Source organism: Eutrigla gurnardus, assembly GCF_963514095.1.
Source record: "Eutrigla gurnardus genome assembly, chromosome: 17".
Classification (NCBI taxonomy): domain Eukaryota; kingdom Metazoa; phylum Chordata; class Actinopteri; order Perciformes; family Triglidae; genus Eutrigla; species Eutrigla gurnardus.
Window position 1 is genome coordinate 5419294 of NC_139928.1, and position 13260 is coordinate 5432553.

A 13260-nucleotide genomic window follows, 5' to 3' on the forward strand; every position below is an offset into this window, starting at 1 on the left:
TGTTATATGTTTTTATGTCAGAAATATGTTTGTGATATGTTTTTGCTGTATGAGTTACTACATACAGTATATTATGTATTCTATCAAGTCTGTGGTTGTTCCATGTTTCCTGCCTGCAAGATGAAACTAAAGTTGTACAACTTTTATGTGATCTTGAAATATGGTGGCTTGAAGTCAAAGTTTGGTAAAAGGATTTAGTAAAAGTATTTCTAATGTACTTTACTGTACTGCATGTTTTAATAATGTTGAATGTACAATGGGAACTGATTGTGCCTACGTTATACTGTATTGGATGCGTAAATATTTTATGATATTATGTTTTAATGTCACATTTTCAGCAGTAAAGTTTCTCCAAATATAACTTCGTTATGATCAACCTCCGGCGACAGGCATCGGCTGCAGAAACGAGCTGACGAGCGAATAAAAGCACCTCGACGCAGCTCCTGTGAGAACCTGCGAACATACGAGCCCACATCCTCCCACCGGAGCCTCATTAAAGCTGCAGTGTTCCATACAGCTCCGGGTAATGCAGTCGCACTTACGGTGTGAAAGGTACAGCGGAGCGCTCTCACTTCTCCAGTGAAGTGACAGGTGCAGCGTTTCAGCGGCAGAAGTAGCACAGGGAACCTTTAAAGTTGTGCGTCTCCTGTGATGAAGGTCACGATAAGAACCGCTTTGTTAGAAGAAGCCCAGTGAGGCCAACTCTTTTCATATGAAGGCAGCCAGTCCCCTAAAGTCCCCGAATCTAGCAAGAAGTCTGCTAGCTGACAGCCTGAACCCTTCAGCACTCCAACCAAAGCCACTCCCCCCAAAACGATCGTACAAACGTTTACGATACTCACGCTTTCTGTTCCGCATTAGCGTGAAAAGCTGACGTTAACGAACTCCACCACGGTGACACGACGTCACGTCACCGCCACTAAGCTGAAGGCGGAACCAGTGAAGACGTTGCACTCATTCCAGCTTGTTAGCAACCGCCTTTTATGAAACACCGAAAAGCTTCATAATTCACGACAGGGTTTTTTTTATTTTGTTGAACAAATCATGAAAATCTCTCAAGCTCTTGTTAACCGTACTTTATTTCAGACATCAAACCAAAAACCAATTAAAACCACCCATCGTCCTCAAAGCGACAGAACAGGAAGTGGAAAAATGCTAACTCATTCCTGCTGCGCACACTGTCGGTACCCGCATGTGTGACGTACTTCCTGACTTTTAAAACATTGGTTTTACTCATTATTGATGAGGCAGAACATATCACCATTGTGACTTTTGGGAGAATTTAGTGTCACTAAACGTTTTAGAAATCTCTAGAAACCAAGCTAGTTAGACAGGAAGTTAGCCCGTCCAATCATTTCATTCGGTTTATTGTAATCCTACAACAACCAGAGATCCAGATTGTTTCACCTTTATTTTATTTTGAGAGGATTTGATGTATTGATTGCTGCTGGGATGTAATGAGAATTTCAACAAATTCACATACCTGAACATCATCACAAACCACCACACGAGTGCAATTTTTCTGAAAAGTACTTCTTTTATTAATATTTTACAATCCTTTATTCATGGTTATGTCATTATTTACTTTTTCAGCGCCACTTCGCAAGTGTCATTATTCCATGCTGTCTGACGACAACAACAACAACAACAACAACAAAAACAAAACAAAAAAACAAAGGAGAGGTTTGAATGAGTCTATACAACACGTCAAAGGGGCAGCGAGAGTTTCACATTTCAGATTTATCTCTCATCCCAAAAAAAGTAAACAAAAGTTAAAAGCAGGACCGTCAGTTGAGTGAATAAGTGTCGAGTTGTCCGTTTGACTGTCTGTCCTTCCGTCTGGCTATAAAAACACCCAACACTCCTTTTGAGAAGTTACTGCTCCTTTTAAATAAGAGAACAGGGGTCCATAATCTCCTCTGGGTTTTAAAATGCGTTCCCCACCTCTGAAAAAATAATACAATTAAGCCAACAAACGCAAAATATAAAGATGGTCTCTCTTCCAGGTGCAGCTCCAAACATTGGAGGATAATATTTGCATTTTTCAACAAAACAAAAAAAATAAGCTTTTTGGTGAAATGGAAAGGGCCACCGGTCGGTCAAGAGAGCGAGTTTCACAAATTATTATCATTTTTTTCAATTTGGTGCGAATCTTTTGGGGGAAGTTGATTTAGTTGTTGTTGTGCTGTGGTGACGGGAGCTGCTGGCGGATACATTTCCTCGTAAAATGATCTATCAAATACTTCCTGAGAAATAAAGGAAATATCTACCTGGCGTGAATAGAGGGAATCAAACATGTTTGGGTGATTAAAAAACGTCACAATATGGAGAGGGAGGAAAAAATGCTGCTGTGTGTTGGCAGCAGAGTTCAGGATGTGGAAAAGAAAATGACTTGTTGGCGGTGTGTTTATTGTTTATTTTGTGCCCATTGGAACCCTTCAGTGTGGAAACGTGAAGCAGAGAGCTGGAGGACAGAGGAGATGTGGGCAGCAGTGCTGGTGTTGCTCAGTTTGTGCTCTTCAGCACGGAAAGAAGAGGAGGGAGGGGGTGAGGGAGGCTGGTGGGAGACTCACTAAATGTCCATCCAGCTGCTGGTAGCATCCAACACCCACAACGCTCACAACGCTCACTGCCGGAGCTTTTCGTGATAAACCATCAGTTCACCAAAACAAACAATGACAGATTTCTCACTTCTAGTCGGATCGAGTCATGCACACAGTTCTGCTGGGATTTGTCCAGGTTTGAGATACAAGGACTGTTAGCTAAGGTATATCTGATGAGATGTAATCTTGAACATTTGATTAACAAAGTGTAATGGAAGCATTCTGGGAAAAGTGTTTATTTGCATTCTTGTCGAGAGGTAGAGGAGAAGATCGATACGGCGACAAAGACTGGAAACTGAGGAAATCATGTTTGTTTACAGAGTGTAAAAATAACAATTACTTGTGTCTTTACAGGGAGTTATGCGTTTTACAAGAAAAACAAATGTCACATAACCCCTCGTAAAACCTCACGCGCTTGTTTTTACACTGGATGGAAACAAACAACGGAAAACGTGTTCATTACTGACCTCTGGACAGCGCCAGGCTAGCCTTCCGTTTCCAGGCTTTAGGCTAAGCTAAGCTAACTGGCTGCTGGCTGGAGACAGAGTGGCATTGATCTTCTAATCTACCTCACACGAAATAAATCTATTAATTGTATTTTCCCAAAATGGCTTCCATTCTGTTGGGAGTCGAGGCAGAAATCTCCGAAACACCTCAAAACACGGGCAAATCAAACCAAAACTATATGCATGACATAATTCCCATTGTAGGAAAATGAGAAACGTTTCTTTTTGATGTAACTTGGGTGAGCTGACCCTTCAATAGAAAAGACCCACGGAGACTAGTGAACGATGGCCAAATGCAGAATTTAAGTTAAGTAATTCGGACTTGTTTTCCTCTGAAAGTGCTGTGACATCACACGTGTCCACCAGGTGAAAGGTCGTTACTACCGACACACCGCGGCTCGATGGGAGGAGCTGGAGGATCCACGCGACGTGAGCATCCGAGAGAGGTTTGTGGCAACGCCTGCAACCAACGTTTACCCGCACTTGGCTGGCAGTGGCGTTTAGTTGCGTTGGCAGGTTTACTGGTTGAACTGGTTCAGGTCGTAAAGGCGCACCAGTGTTGAGGCGACAGAGCTCAACAAGCCCTTGTTGTAGAAGCAACAGGAAGGCAGGAGAACATCGTTTAGCTACCAATTCCTACCAGAAATCCACATTAACCAGCCAACAGGGACGTCAGAGCGAAAGCTTGACGTGTTTTTGACCCAAGTATCACATAAAATCTCTTCATTCTTTTTTAGAGGTGAAACTTAAGACAACAACACTTACAGGAACTTAACGACCGGAACCGAAGGTGTAGCCGGCGTCAGAGACTCTGCTTTTGTTTCCATTGTGCTCGCTGTCACCGCTTTGGGAGGCGAGTTCCTGAAGCCAAGTTTCAACACTGCTCAGGAGGCGGGACTAAACCCAACTTAAGTTCAAGAGGGAAGGAATGTGTTTGTAACACAGAAATGTGTTTCGGAACGTTATGGGTTCAGGGATTTTTTTTGCCTCCATTAACAGTTGAACTACATTTCCCAGTCACGTTTTAACCCAAGCTTTACTTACTACCAGAAAGAAACTTTATTGAACAGAAAAAAAAAACGACTGTTGAGAGCGAGCCTGAACGGCACTTAGAGATCTGGTTGTAAGCTGGTCACGGCCTCCGACTGCAGGTGGCGCTCTTCTAATTTAAGGATACAGACCTTTCTAAAGTCACCGAATGGAATACTTTTTGGAGCGTTAACTCAGTGTAGCTAATAAAGTGGAAAGGACTTTCAAAGCGTTCTGGTCTGTAAAATCCAGTGGAAACACGAGGCAGATCTTAGAACGTGACAGGTTCTTACGGTTCGTTAAGTTCCCATGGCTGATCTCGAGTCAGTTCACAACCCCTCTGACCTCCTTATTCTCACCAGATTTACAAAACTAAGAGCTGAATCCTGCCCTGCTGCTGGATCATGACCTGGATCACGTCTGTTTAGAGAGCCCGACTGTGTGATTAACCAACGATCTTTGGTTCTTAAGGGTTAATAAACGGAAACTTTTTTTTTAAAGCCAACATAAGAAGATTACACAGACGGGAAAAGCACACGAAAGTCTGATTATTAGCTGTGATTTTTTTTATGTGTCTTTCTGCCAAAACAAACAAGAGTCTTGTTGTTTTAAAGAGAGTTCCAGTTCAGAAAAAGATGGACATAAAAGGCCTGATGATTGAGGGGTGGAGAAGAGGAGGAGGAGGAAAGGGAGGAGGAAGAGTAGGGATGAGGTGGGGTTGGAAGGTGAACCCGCTCGCTGCCCTCGAACCCGAACATCTCCCCAACGAGTCGAGGTCAACACCGGGAATGTCAGCGGGCGGAGCACCCTTCTTCATTCGTTTGTTCTTCATCCGTCCCTCTCTCACTTCCTCAGTCGTCCGCTCGTCTTGCTGTCTCGCTGCAGGTCACTGGAGGTCTCGGTCTTCAAGGTACCGGTACTCAAACGTGAAGCCCTCCTTCTTCCGCTGGCCCCATTTCTCATAGTCAAAGTAAATGTACGTTCCCTGTAGAAGAATGTTAAACAGCGTTATTCAGAGACAACAGGATGACCTGAGAATGAAACCGTCTCTGGGAAAAAGGTCTCAAATGTGGACAAATGCATCCGTTCTGAGCCACTCCCAGCATGCAATTGTGTAAGAAGCAGGGAAACATTCATGAGATTGTGAGCTGGGGCACAAAAAATGAGCTTTGAAATGGTTAATGATTCAGCCGTGTAATAACTCACCAGCAGCCTCTGCAGAGAATATACAGCCACTTTTTTTTCCTTTTCATACTGAGTGAAAATGTACCTTCTCATCTGTGGTGATTCATTTTCATTTGGTTATTTTACAACCGTCACTTTGCTAATCTTAAAAATGTATCGCAGCTCTAAACTTTATATTAAATGTAAAACATGATCCTTGTGCCGTAACTTGACAAGCAAAACATTTTTGGGGTGTCGTTTCTTTGTATAAGCAGATTTAAAATCATGTAAGATCTTTAACTATGAATCATGGGTTATATTTGACATGTTTCCTGATCATGCAGCTTGTTTCCAAGGTTTCAGATGATCACTGGTTTCAATTCTGCATACTTCCATCCTTAGCCCCTTTTAGACAGACGATTCTGCCGTAATGGCGGAAAGGCGAGTCCAATATGCCGCGAACGGAAGCGTTTAGATAGAACTTTGTTTGCGGCGTTTAGACAGCTTTGAGGAACGAGTGAGACGTCCCATGGGTGTCCGCGGTCTGGTCTGTGGACTTGTCGGCCGAGTGACGTATTCAATGAGCGTTGGAAATCTGATTAGCTCAATGCATTAAACTTTTGCTCGCCTCTCATATTTACATGACTCTTCAACATGCAGAGTTGCTGCATCATAAACATGTCGATGCGTATAACGGCGGCATCGTGTGATCAACTACCGGCGTTTTATCTTCTTCTGATCTCTGCTCTGAGCTTGTTAAAATCACCGGTGGCGTATCGCCCTGGTAACGCGTCTTCACTACGTCACGTCTTTTCCTCCTCGGGTCCTCGGAGCGTTTAGATAGCACGCGTATCACGTCGTCTCTGATGCGGCTCTGTGACGACCTCCGTTGGCGTCTCAGAGGCGTAATATTCTGTTCCGGTTTTCAGCATCGATGAGCCTTCAGACTTCTATTCACATTTTCAGAGACTACGATGGGATTTTCAGAATGAACAGACAGACGTTGGATGACAGCCGACAGCTGCCTCGGAGATAAGCTTCATTCAGATAACTAAAATGCTGCAGTATGGTTTGGTTTCGAGTGTGATTTGTGTAAAGTAAGAACTCTACGGCAACAGCAGTACATGAATATGTCACTCCCATCAATTTCCCCACATTTTTGTCTAAATTTGCTGTCTTTATGCGTTCATTACTGGATCATTATGGCATCAACACCGGAGAAGGAGAAGGGGTTGGATTCAGTGCTACCGACGTTGAGACAATCATCCCCCATGGGTGATCACCCAGCCAGACCTGCCCCAGGGGGAGAGCCGAGGTGGAAGCTAAGCTAACCCAGCTAGAATCCAAGTACCCAGCATGCTCCTGGCTGTCTGACACGTGTTCACAGGAAAATAAGACAGGCTGACCCAGCAACTTGAGGTCTGATTGAACCACATCTTGGACCTGGTTCTATCGTGGGTCCCGGATCATGCTGAACTCGATGGGCGGACCGCAGGACAGAGGGCATTAATGTCATGATGCCGGTCTTGTTATCTGCCGAGAGCATCGTCTTTGTTTGCATTCATCCTGATGCAAATACATTTTTTTAATGCACTACAGGGATGCATGTTTGTATTGATTTCAGATTTTGTCTTGTTTTTCTTGTGCACCAATACAGCCGCATTTTGATATAATAAATGACCCTGTAATCGCTTGAATGTGAAGCTGACCTGCTCAAACTCATCCGTGATGGTCTTGGGTTCTTCGTGCCTCTGAAACCACATCATGTACTTTGTGTGGAACCTCCATGACTGCTTCTTCAGGGCTTTGGCTGCCAGATACTGGGCCTTGGTGCCCTGCAGAGATGAAAGAGGAAACTAATTAGCAGGAACGTGTGCAGAAAATACAGCTTTGGTTCCGGATGAGGATTTAACGAAATGCAAGATCTTTTACACATCCAATGAGTTTACAAGCTCTGCATCATTCTGTGATCATCAAATCACTTTGATCACTGCAGCAGATTTCAGAAGATGATCAACATTTATCATCAGAACAAGTAAAACGTGTGTATTTTGATGTCAAGATTCAGACACTGAATCGGACGGCCTACCTCCAGGTAGTAAAAGATGAAGAAGAGGGTTTCCGTGGAAAGCCTCTGGTAAAACTCTACGGTGTCGGAGTGAGGCGGTGGCACCTGGTGGTGGAAAGGCAGGGTGGGGCACGGGTTCCTCATCAAGTACTGCCTGTAAAATCCACACGGAGGGAAGGTTAGTGGCACAGAGCTGGTTCAGGTGAGAGCCTTTACTTATTGACTGTGTTGATAAGGATATAAACGGGGTCTAATTAGTGACACTGAGACTGATTTTTAAATATGTGCATCGTTAATGAATGACATCGACCCTGATACAAACTGGAAAATAGATTGAAGCCAAAAATTATTAAAATAGAAAACTTCCGGTACTAAAACAAATACTACAAATCAACACGCTGCCTCCAATCTGAAGTAAAATGGCCTCATTTGCTGATCCAAAGCAACACACTCATTAAATATCGGACAGACATATTGATGACTCTGATGAACGTTTGGGGACCAATTAACCGATCCATTAGTCGGATGGACTGACGGATTTGCTTCCTGATGGGAGCTGAAGTAGGAAAACTCACTCTGGCCAGATGCACTTTTCCAACCAAACCATGTATTTTTAGATCGGTGACAAACCCAGTTTGTCCTTTTCTGTTTCCGCTCGGCTGTTACGACGTTAGCCGGGTCAGTGTGCACCACAGCTAATGATCCCGTCCCACTAACGAGCAGGAGAAACCAACGAGTTAAAGTATCTGACGAACCTGTGTGTGTGTGTGTGTGTGTGTGTGTGTGTGTGTGTGTGTGTGTGTGTGTGTGTAAAACATGCAAAACACAGATTTTCCTCTCGTATTTTTATTTCACTTGACTGTCGACATCGCTCTTGTTATTAACACAGAAGAAGAAGTGTGAGTGTGTGTCGCTCTCCTCTGGCTGTGAAAAACAGCAGGTATTGTGGGACGAGAGGGTTTGAGTGTTTGGATGTAAATGTCAATTGTACCTGCGTGGGCTCACTGCACTGTGGATACACGACCAGAATAATCTGTTCCCAAATTATTTCATGTTGGTATAAAAGGGGATTCCGTTATTAAGGAGTAAAATCCGTCCGGTGTCAATATATTAACCGATATTATTAATGATTTGGAATGATGTGGAGGAGACAAATACATATATAATAATAAATATAACCCATTGAAAGGTCATCTGACATTATTACTACTATTATCTGTGTGGTGGGAAAATGCGAACTGTAAATATTTCACTGCACCTGATCCTCTCGGAGTCGGATGGGTGGGGCATGTGCGTCCACGCCGCCTCCTCCATGGCCTGTTGGTAGAGCTGGTCTTTGGACAGGGGAACCGGCCCCAGTGGGCAGACCCCCAACGACGGGGGGATGCTGACCTCTGACAGTGAGAGCTGAGGTGCCGACGGGGGGCCCGAGGGGGCCGTAGTGCTGCTTGGGAAGATGTCTGAAGAGAGACGGGAGACAGGGTCTTAAAGTCAGAGGACAAAGAGGCAACAGAGAAAGGGTGATGGCGGAGGAAATTGAGGATGTAGGGGAGTCAGGGAGGTGGTGCAGGGGGGAGGGGGGATTCAGGATTTGAAGTCAGAGAGACAAAGAGAGAGAAGTTGAGTCAGGGCTGATATCATCAGCAGTTTTTCTTCAGAGGAGGCTGAGAGTGGGAGGTGAGATGACATTTTGTTCCATTAAACTACAGCCTTTCTATTTTTGCTCTGTGGCAACCCTCTATCTCCTTTTATTAAGGTACATGTGTGTGTGTGTGTGTGTGTGTGTGTGTGTTACCTGGGGTGAGGTGCAGGGAGGGCAAGTCTCCCTCCATCCCTGAGCTGAGAGCTGCTCGCTCGGCCATGGACTTCAGGCTGCTTAGAGGCTCCTGGGGCTGATGAGGGAAGACAAGGAGACTCATGGCCAAACAGACTTCACTGGAGTGTGTGCACAGTTATCGTACCTGCCTCACGGAGGAACTCGCACCGGCAATAAGTTGTCACAGAAATCACTTGGGCTGCAATTTTGATTGCTGACTCTTGTCCCCTCCCCTCAGAGATGCTTTCATGTAATATGAACTTCAACAGCCTCGTTCTCGGACTCATTCACATGAATGGAGGAAGGAAACTTGTAGTGCCTAATGATTTAAATAAGGGCTGATCAAGTGTTCATACTGGGAAGTGGATTTGCCTCCAAAAATGTATCGTTTTTAATACAATGTGTGTATGGTGTAGTTTTGTGAGCTGCCATTTTTTTTATATAAAATTTGGGTTGAATTAACTAAAAATTGTCGTCGCTCTGTGCAGGATGTCCACAAAAAGAAATTACAATACAGTTGTCAGAGCTGCTAGAAATATTGTTTGTTTTCTGGATTAAAAGCAAAAATAGAAATAATAAAAGAAAAATTCAAAGATGACATGAAGTGACTTAATACTTCACAGTATAAACTGGGAAGAAGAAGAAAAGGAAGCAGGACGACTAGTTTTTTCACAGTCTGCAAATACAATTTTTTGATTTTGAGAAAAATATTAAATGATAGGTTATGAGCATTGGCCATGAGAAACAAGTAATTATCTGTTATTGGTGTAATGCAGCCTCACTTTGCTACGGTACTCTGAACTGTGCATCTGGTTGGCTTTGATGCTCTTTATGAAGAAATAAATAAATAGAATACATTTTCCAAAAAGACCATTTTAAATTAATTCTATAACACAATCAAGTGAAGAAGTCTGAATACTTTCCACCAGGAATGCCTTCAGACAATAGTTTAGTACACTTAGTAACTGATAAAACTACTCACTAAGTACAACCATGTGACAGCATCACAGATTTTAGTGCGCTTTAACTAACGTAAGGAGGAATCATACACCCGTCTGAGATGTTTCCTCAGAGGGGTCAACTCAAGGTGTCCGAAGCTGCAGCACAAACACGTGATGTTCTGTCTGCTTAGTTTAACCGGGTCAGTGCTGTGTTTTTATTACTCTTTTTGGGTTTTGTCAGAATTTCTTGCTGGCAGTGTGTTTTGCCTTAACTGCAAATAAATGAACAGTCATGATAATAACAATTACAATCCCCACTTGGAATTCACTGTTGGCAGAATTAATGAAATCACAGTGGAAGCAATGTTTGCATGCAAATTAACAGTCTGTGGAGATTTTGAATATTACATCTTAATAAAGAGAACAACTTGCAAACACCACATTGTGCAATAATATCTCAATAGATGACACTGTTGGTGGTGTGTGGAGTGTGTGTGTGTGTTACCCATTTGCACCTAGTGGAAACATCCTTATCAAGGTTGTTTAGATATAGAAAATGTTAATGTGTTCACCTTGAGGCCATCGGAGGACTGCGAGTAGGACAGCGGCCCGTTCAGCAGGCTGCTGCCGCTCACCGTTTTGGCCTCGCTGTAGAAGGCTGGTGATGGAGAGCTGGACGACAAACAAATAGAGCCCAGTAGACTGGAACCAGTGTCCTTACTGGGGAGAGAGGAAGAGAAAGGACAGCATTGGCAACATAAAGAGACCAAATGAAAACCAAGAAGGGGGTAAAAGGGGAGTTTAGCTCAGGAGGTAGAGCGGGTTGGCTGGTAACCGCAAGATTGCCGGTTCGATCCCCGGCTCCTCCTAGCTGAGTGCCTGGTGTCCCTGAGCAAGACACCTCACCCTAATTGCTCCTGATGAGCTGGCTGTCTCCCTGCGTGGTTGACTCCACCGTCGGTGTGTGAATGTGTGTATGAATGGGTGAATGTCAGTCATTCCTGTAAAGCGCTTTGGATAAAAGCACTATATAAATGAGGCCATTTACCATTTAAAAGGTAAACTCAATGAGGAAGTAGAAGAATTTAACGTGACTGACAACCTGCTCCATCATACTCACGGCTGAATGGCTATGGAGGTCAAAGACAAAGGTTGGTTGCTTTGTGATTGGCTGGCACTGGTGAGGGCAGAGTCTGTTGTGATGTCTGCTACCACAGCGCTGTAACCTGTAAGAAAAAAAAGCCCCCCATAATGAATATCAAAGAATATCCACTGAGCAATGATGCTCCAGTCAGATACTCACTAGTGCTACCGTTCTGCTTCTGTTGGCTCGGCGGCCTGACGGAGAGCGACAAGCCTCCTCCAAGCACTCCGCTCCCCCCCGAGCTGCCTCCGTTGCTCCCGATGACTCCCACTCCGCTTCCCGGCGCCAAACCTCCTACTGGGCTCAGCGACACCAGCGAAGACCCCTGCATCACTGACTGACCAGAACCCAAACCCAGAATCCCAGAGCCAACGCTGGTCAACCCTGGAGCTGGGCCCAGCAGACCTCCTGTTGAGGACGTCGGCCCGCCGACTGTGATGCTTCCACTGCCGATGGAGCCCACTGAGCTGTTGGTGGTCGAGGGGCTGATGCCGATGCCGCCCAGAGACCCTGGTAGGCCGGAGCCGATTGCTCCCGACGTGGCTGCCTGTGCGTAGGGGGCCGGGGTGGAGCCGGACAGGAGGCTCGCCATGCTGCTCAGGGATGCCGGCATCCCTGACAGGCCAAGGCTCCCAGACATCGGGCTAGTGGTGATGGAGCCGGACATGCCGCCTTTTCCCAGCGAGAGACCCAGGCTGAGACCAAGACTATTGGATGTCGACGGGGGCCCCGACAGAGACGGGGGCTGGGAGTTTGAAGTGAAGAGCCCCTGTGTGATGGCGTTGGGGGGAGAAGAGGCAGAGGAGGCCATGTGGCTGTTGGCGGAGGCCATGGGGATGGAGATGGGAGCTGAGGAGGTGGAGCTAACTAAGTTTTTGGCCTGTTGCTGCTGCACCGACAGGTGTGGCGGCTGCTGGGTGGCGTTGCTGTAGCTGCCAGCAGAAGTGTTGGAGAGGAGACCCCCCAAGCTGCCGTGAAGACTGTTGCTCCCAGAGCCGCTGAGCCCTCCCCCCGTGATGGTCGCCATAGAGACAAGTGAGGATGAGGTCAGTCCCGAGACGGAGCAAGAAGAAGATGAGGACGAGGAGGAGGAGGACGAGGAGGAGGAGGAAGAAGAGGATAACGAGGAAGAGGGGTTTCCGTTCTTCACTGGTGACTGCAAAAGAAGTAAGAAGACATTTACATGTTTGCTCAGTTGTCATGTTGTCACGTAATAATATATTGTTATTATATATAAATACTAGGGATGCAACAGTTCTCAATAAAATATTGAGTACAGTATGGTACGCCATGCACGGTTCAATACAAACTTGTGAATTGAGGTATTTCCGGTTTTGCAATAAAATGTCATGGAATTGTGTAATTGTATTTCTTTCTGAATTGGCTATATCAGAGCTTTAGAGGAGCACTTGAACGCAGCATGTGTTCATCCACATTTTTCAGTACTAACATAATTCCCAACGTCCACAGAAAGGCATCGACGTGGAACTAAAGCACAGAGCCGAGCACTGACCACGGATAGTTGGAGCTCTAACAGAGAGTTATTATCTCACTGTGACGGTCCGCTATATGTGTCGTAGTGGAGATGAAGAGCAGTACTCCAAACCCGTCCCCTGTATTAAAGCCATATAGGCTACAGATATTTTTATTTAAAAACGAGGACTTTATGTTTAATGGTATTTTTATTTAAAACAGTGACTTTATGTTTATTTCAAATATATATATCTTCTTTTTTTTACATATTTACACTTGAATGTGTCTGAATGTAAAAAAAAAATTAAAAAAATAGCTTATAAGCAAAATGAAGAAATCATTTTAGAATATATAAATAGCAATTTTGTTTCTCCTTGCGCACAAAATGTGTACCGCAACAGAACCCAAGAACCCAAGAACCGAGGTACGTATTGAACCTGTATTGTTGCATCCCGAAATAAATACACAGAATGTTCGACGGCTTTTTATAAAACACTGTTCCTCCCGCCTGCAGTC

The 13260-nt window shown here is 44.7% G+C and overlaps 1 protein-coding gene across 4 annotated transcripts in view; it reads right to left on the reverse strand.

Moving 5' to 3' along the window:
- Window positions 1–1514: 1514 nt before the first annotated feature.
- Window positions 1515–13260, reverse strand: part of LOC311027615 (CCR4-NOT transcription complex subunit 3-like) — a 28277-nt gene continuing 16531 nt past the window's right edge. For 2 of the 4 annotated variants that reach the window (XM_084031709.1, XM_084031708.1), the window contains exons 12-19: window positions 11431–12427; window positions 11248–11353; window positions 10700–10847; window positions 9166–9262; window positions 8629–8830; window positions 7392–7524; window positions 7012–7137; window positions 1515–5123 (exon numbers count right to left, since the gene is read on the reverse strand). In XM_084031709.1, coding sequence (XP_083887835.1) covers window positions 5025–5123; window positions 7012–7137; window positions 7392–7524; window positions 8629–8830; window positions 9166–9262; window positions 10700–10847; window positions 11248–11353; window positions 11431–12427 — 1908 coding nt within the window. In that variant the 3' untranslated portion in view covers window positions 1515–5024. Of the gene's footprint in view, window positions 5124–7011; window positions 7138–7391; window positions 7525–8628; window positions 8855–9165; window positions 9263–10699; window positions 10848–11247; window positions 11354–11430; window positions 12428–13260 lie in introns of all 4 variants that reach the window. The other 2 variants (XM_084031707.1, XM_084031706.1) reach the window with 1 other exon arrangement.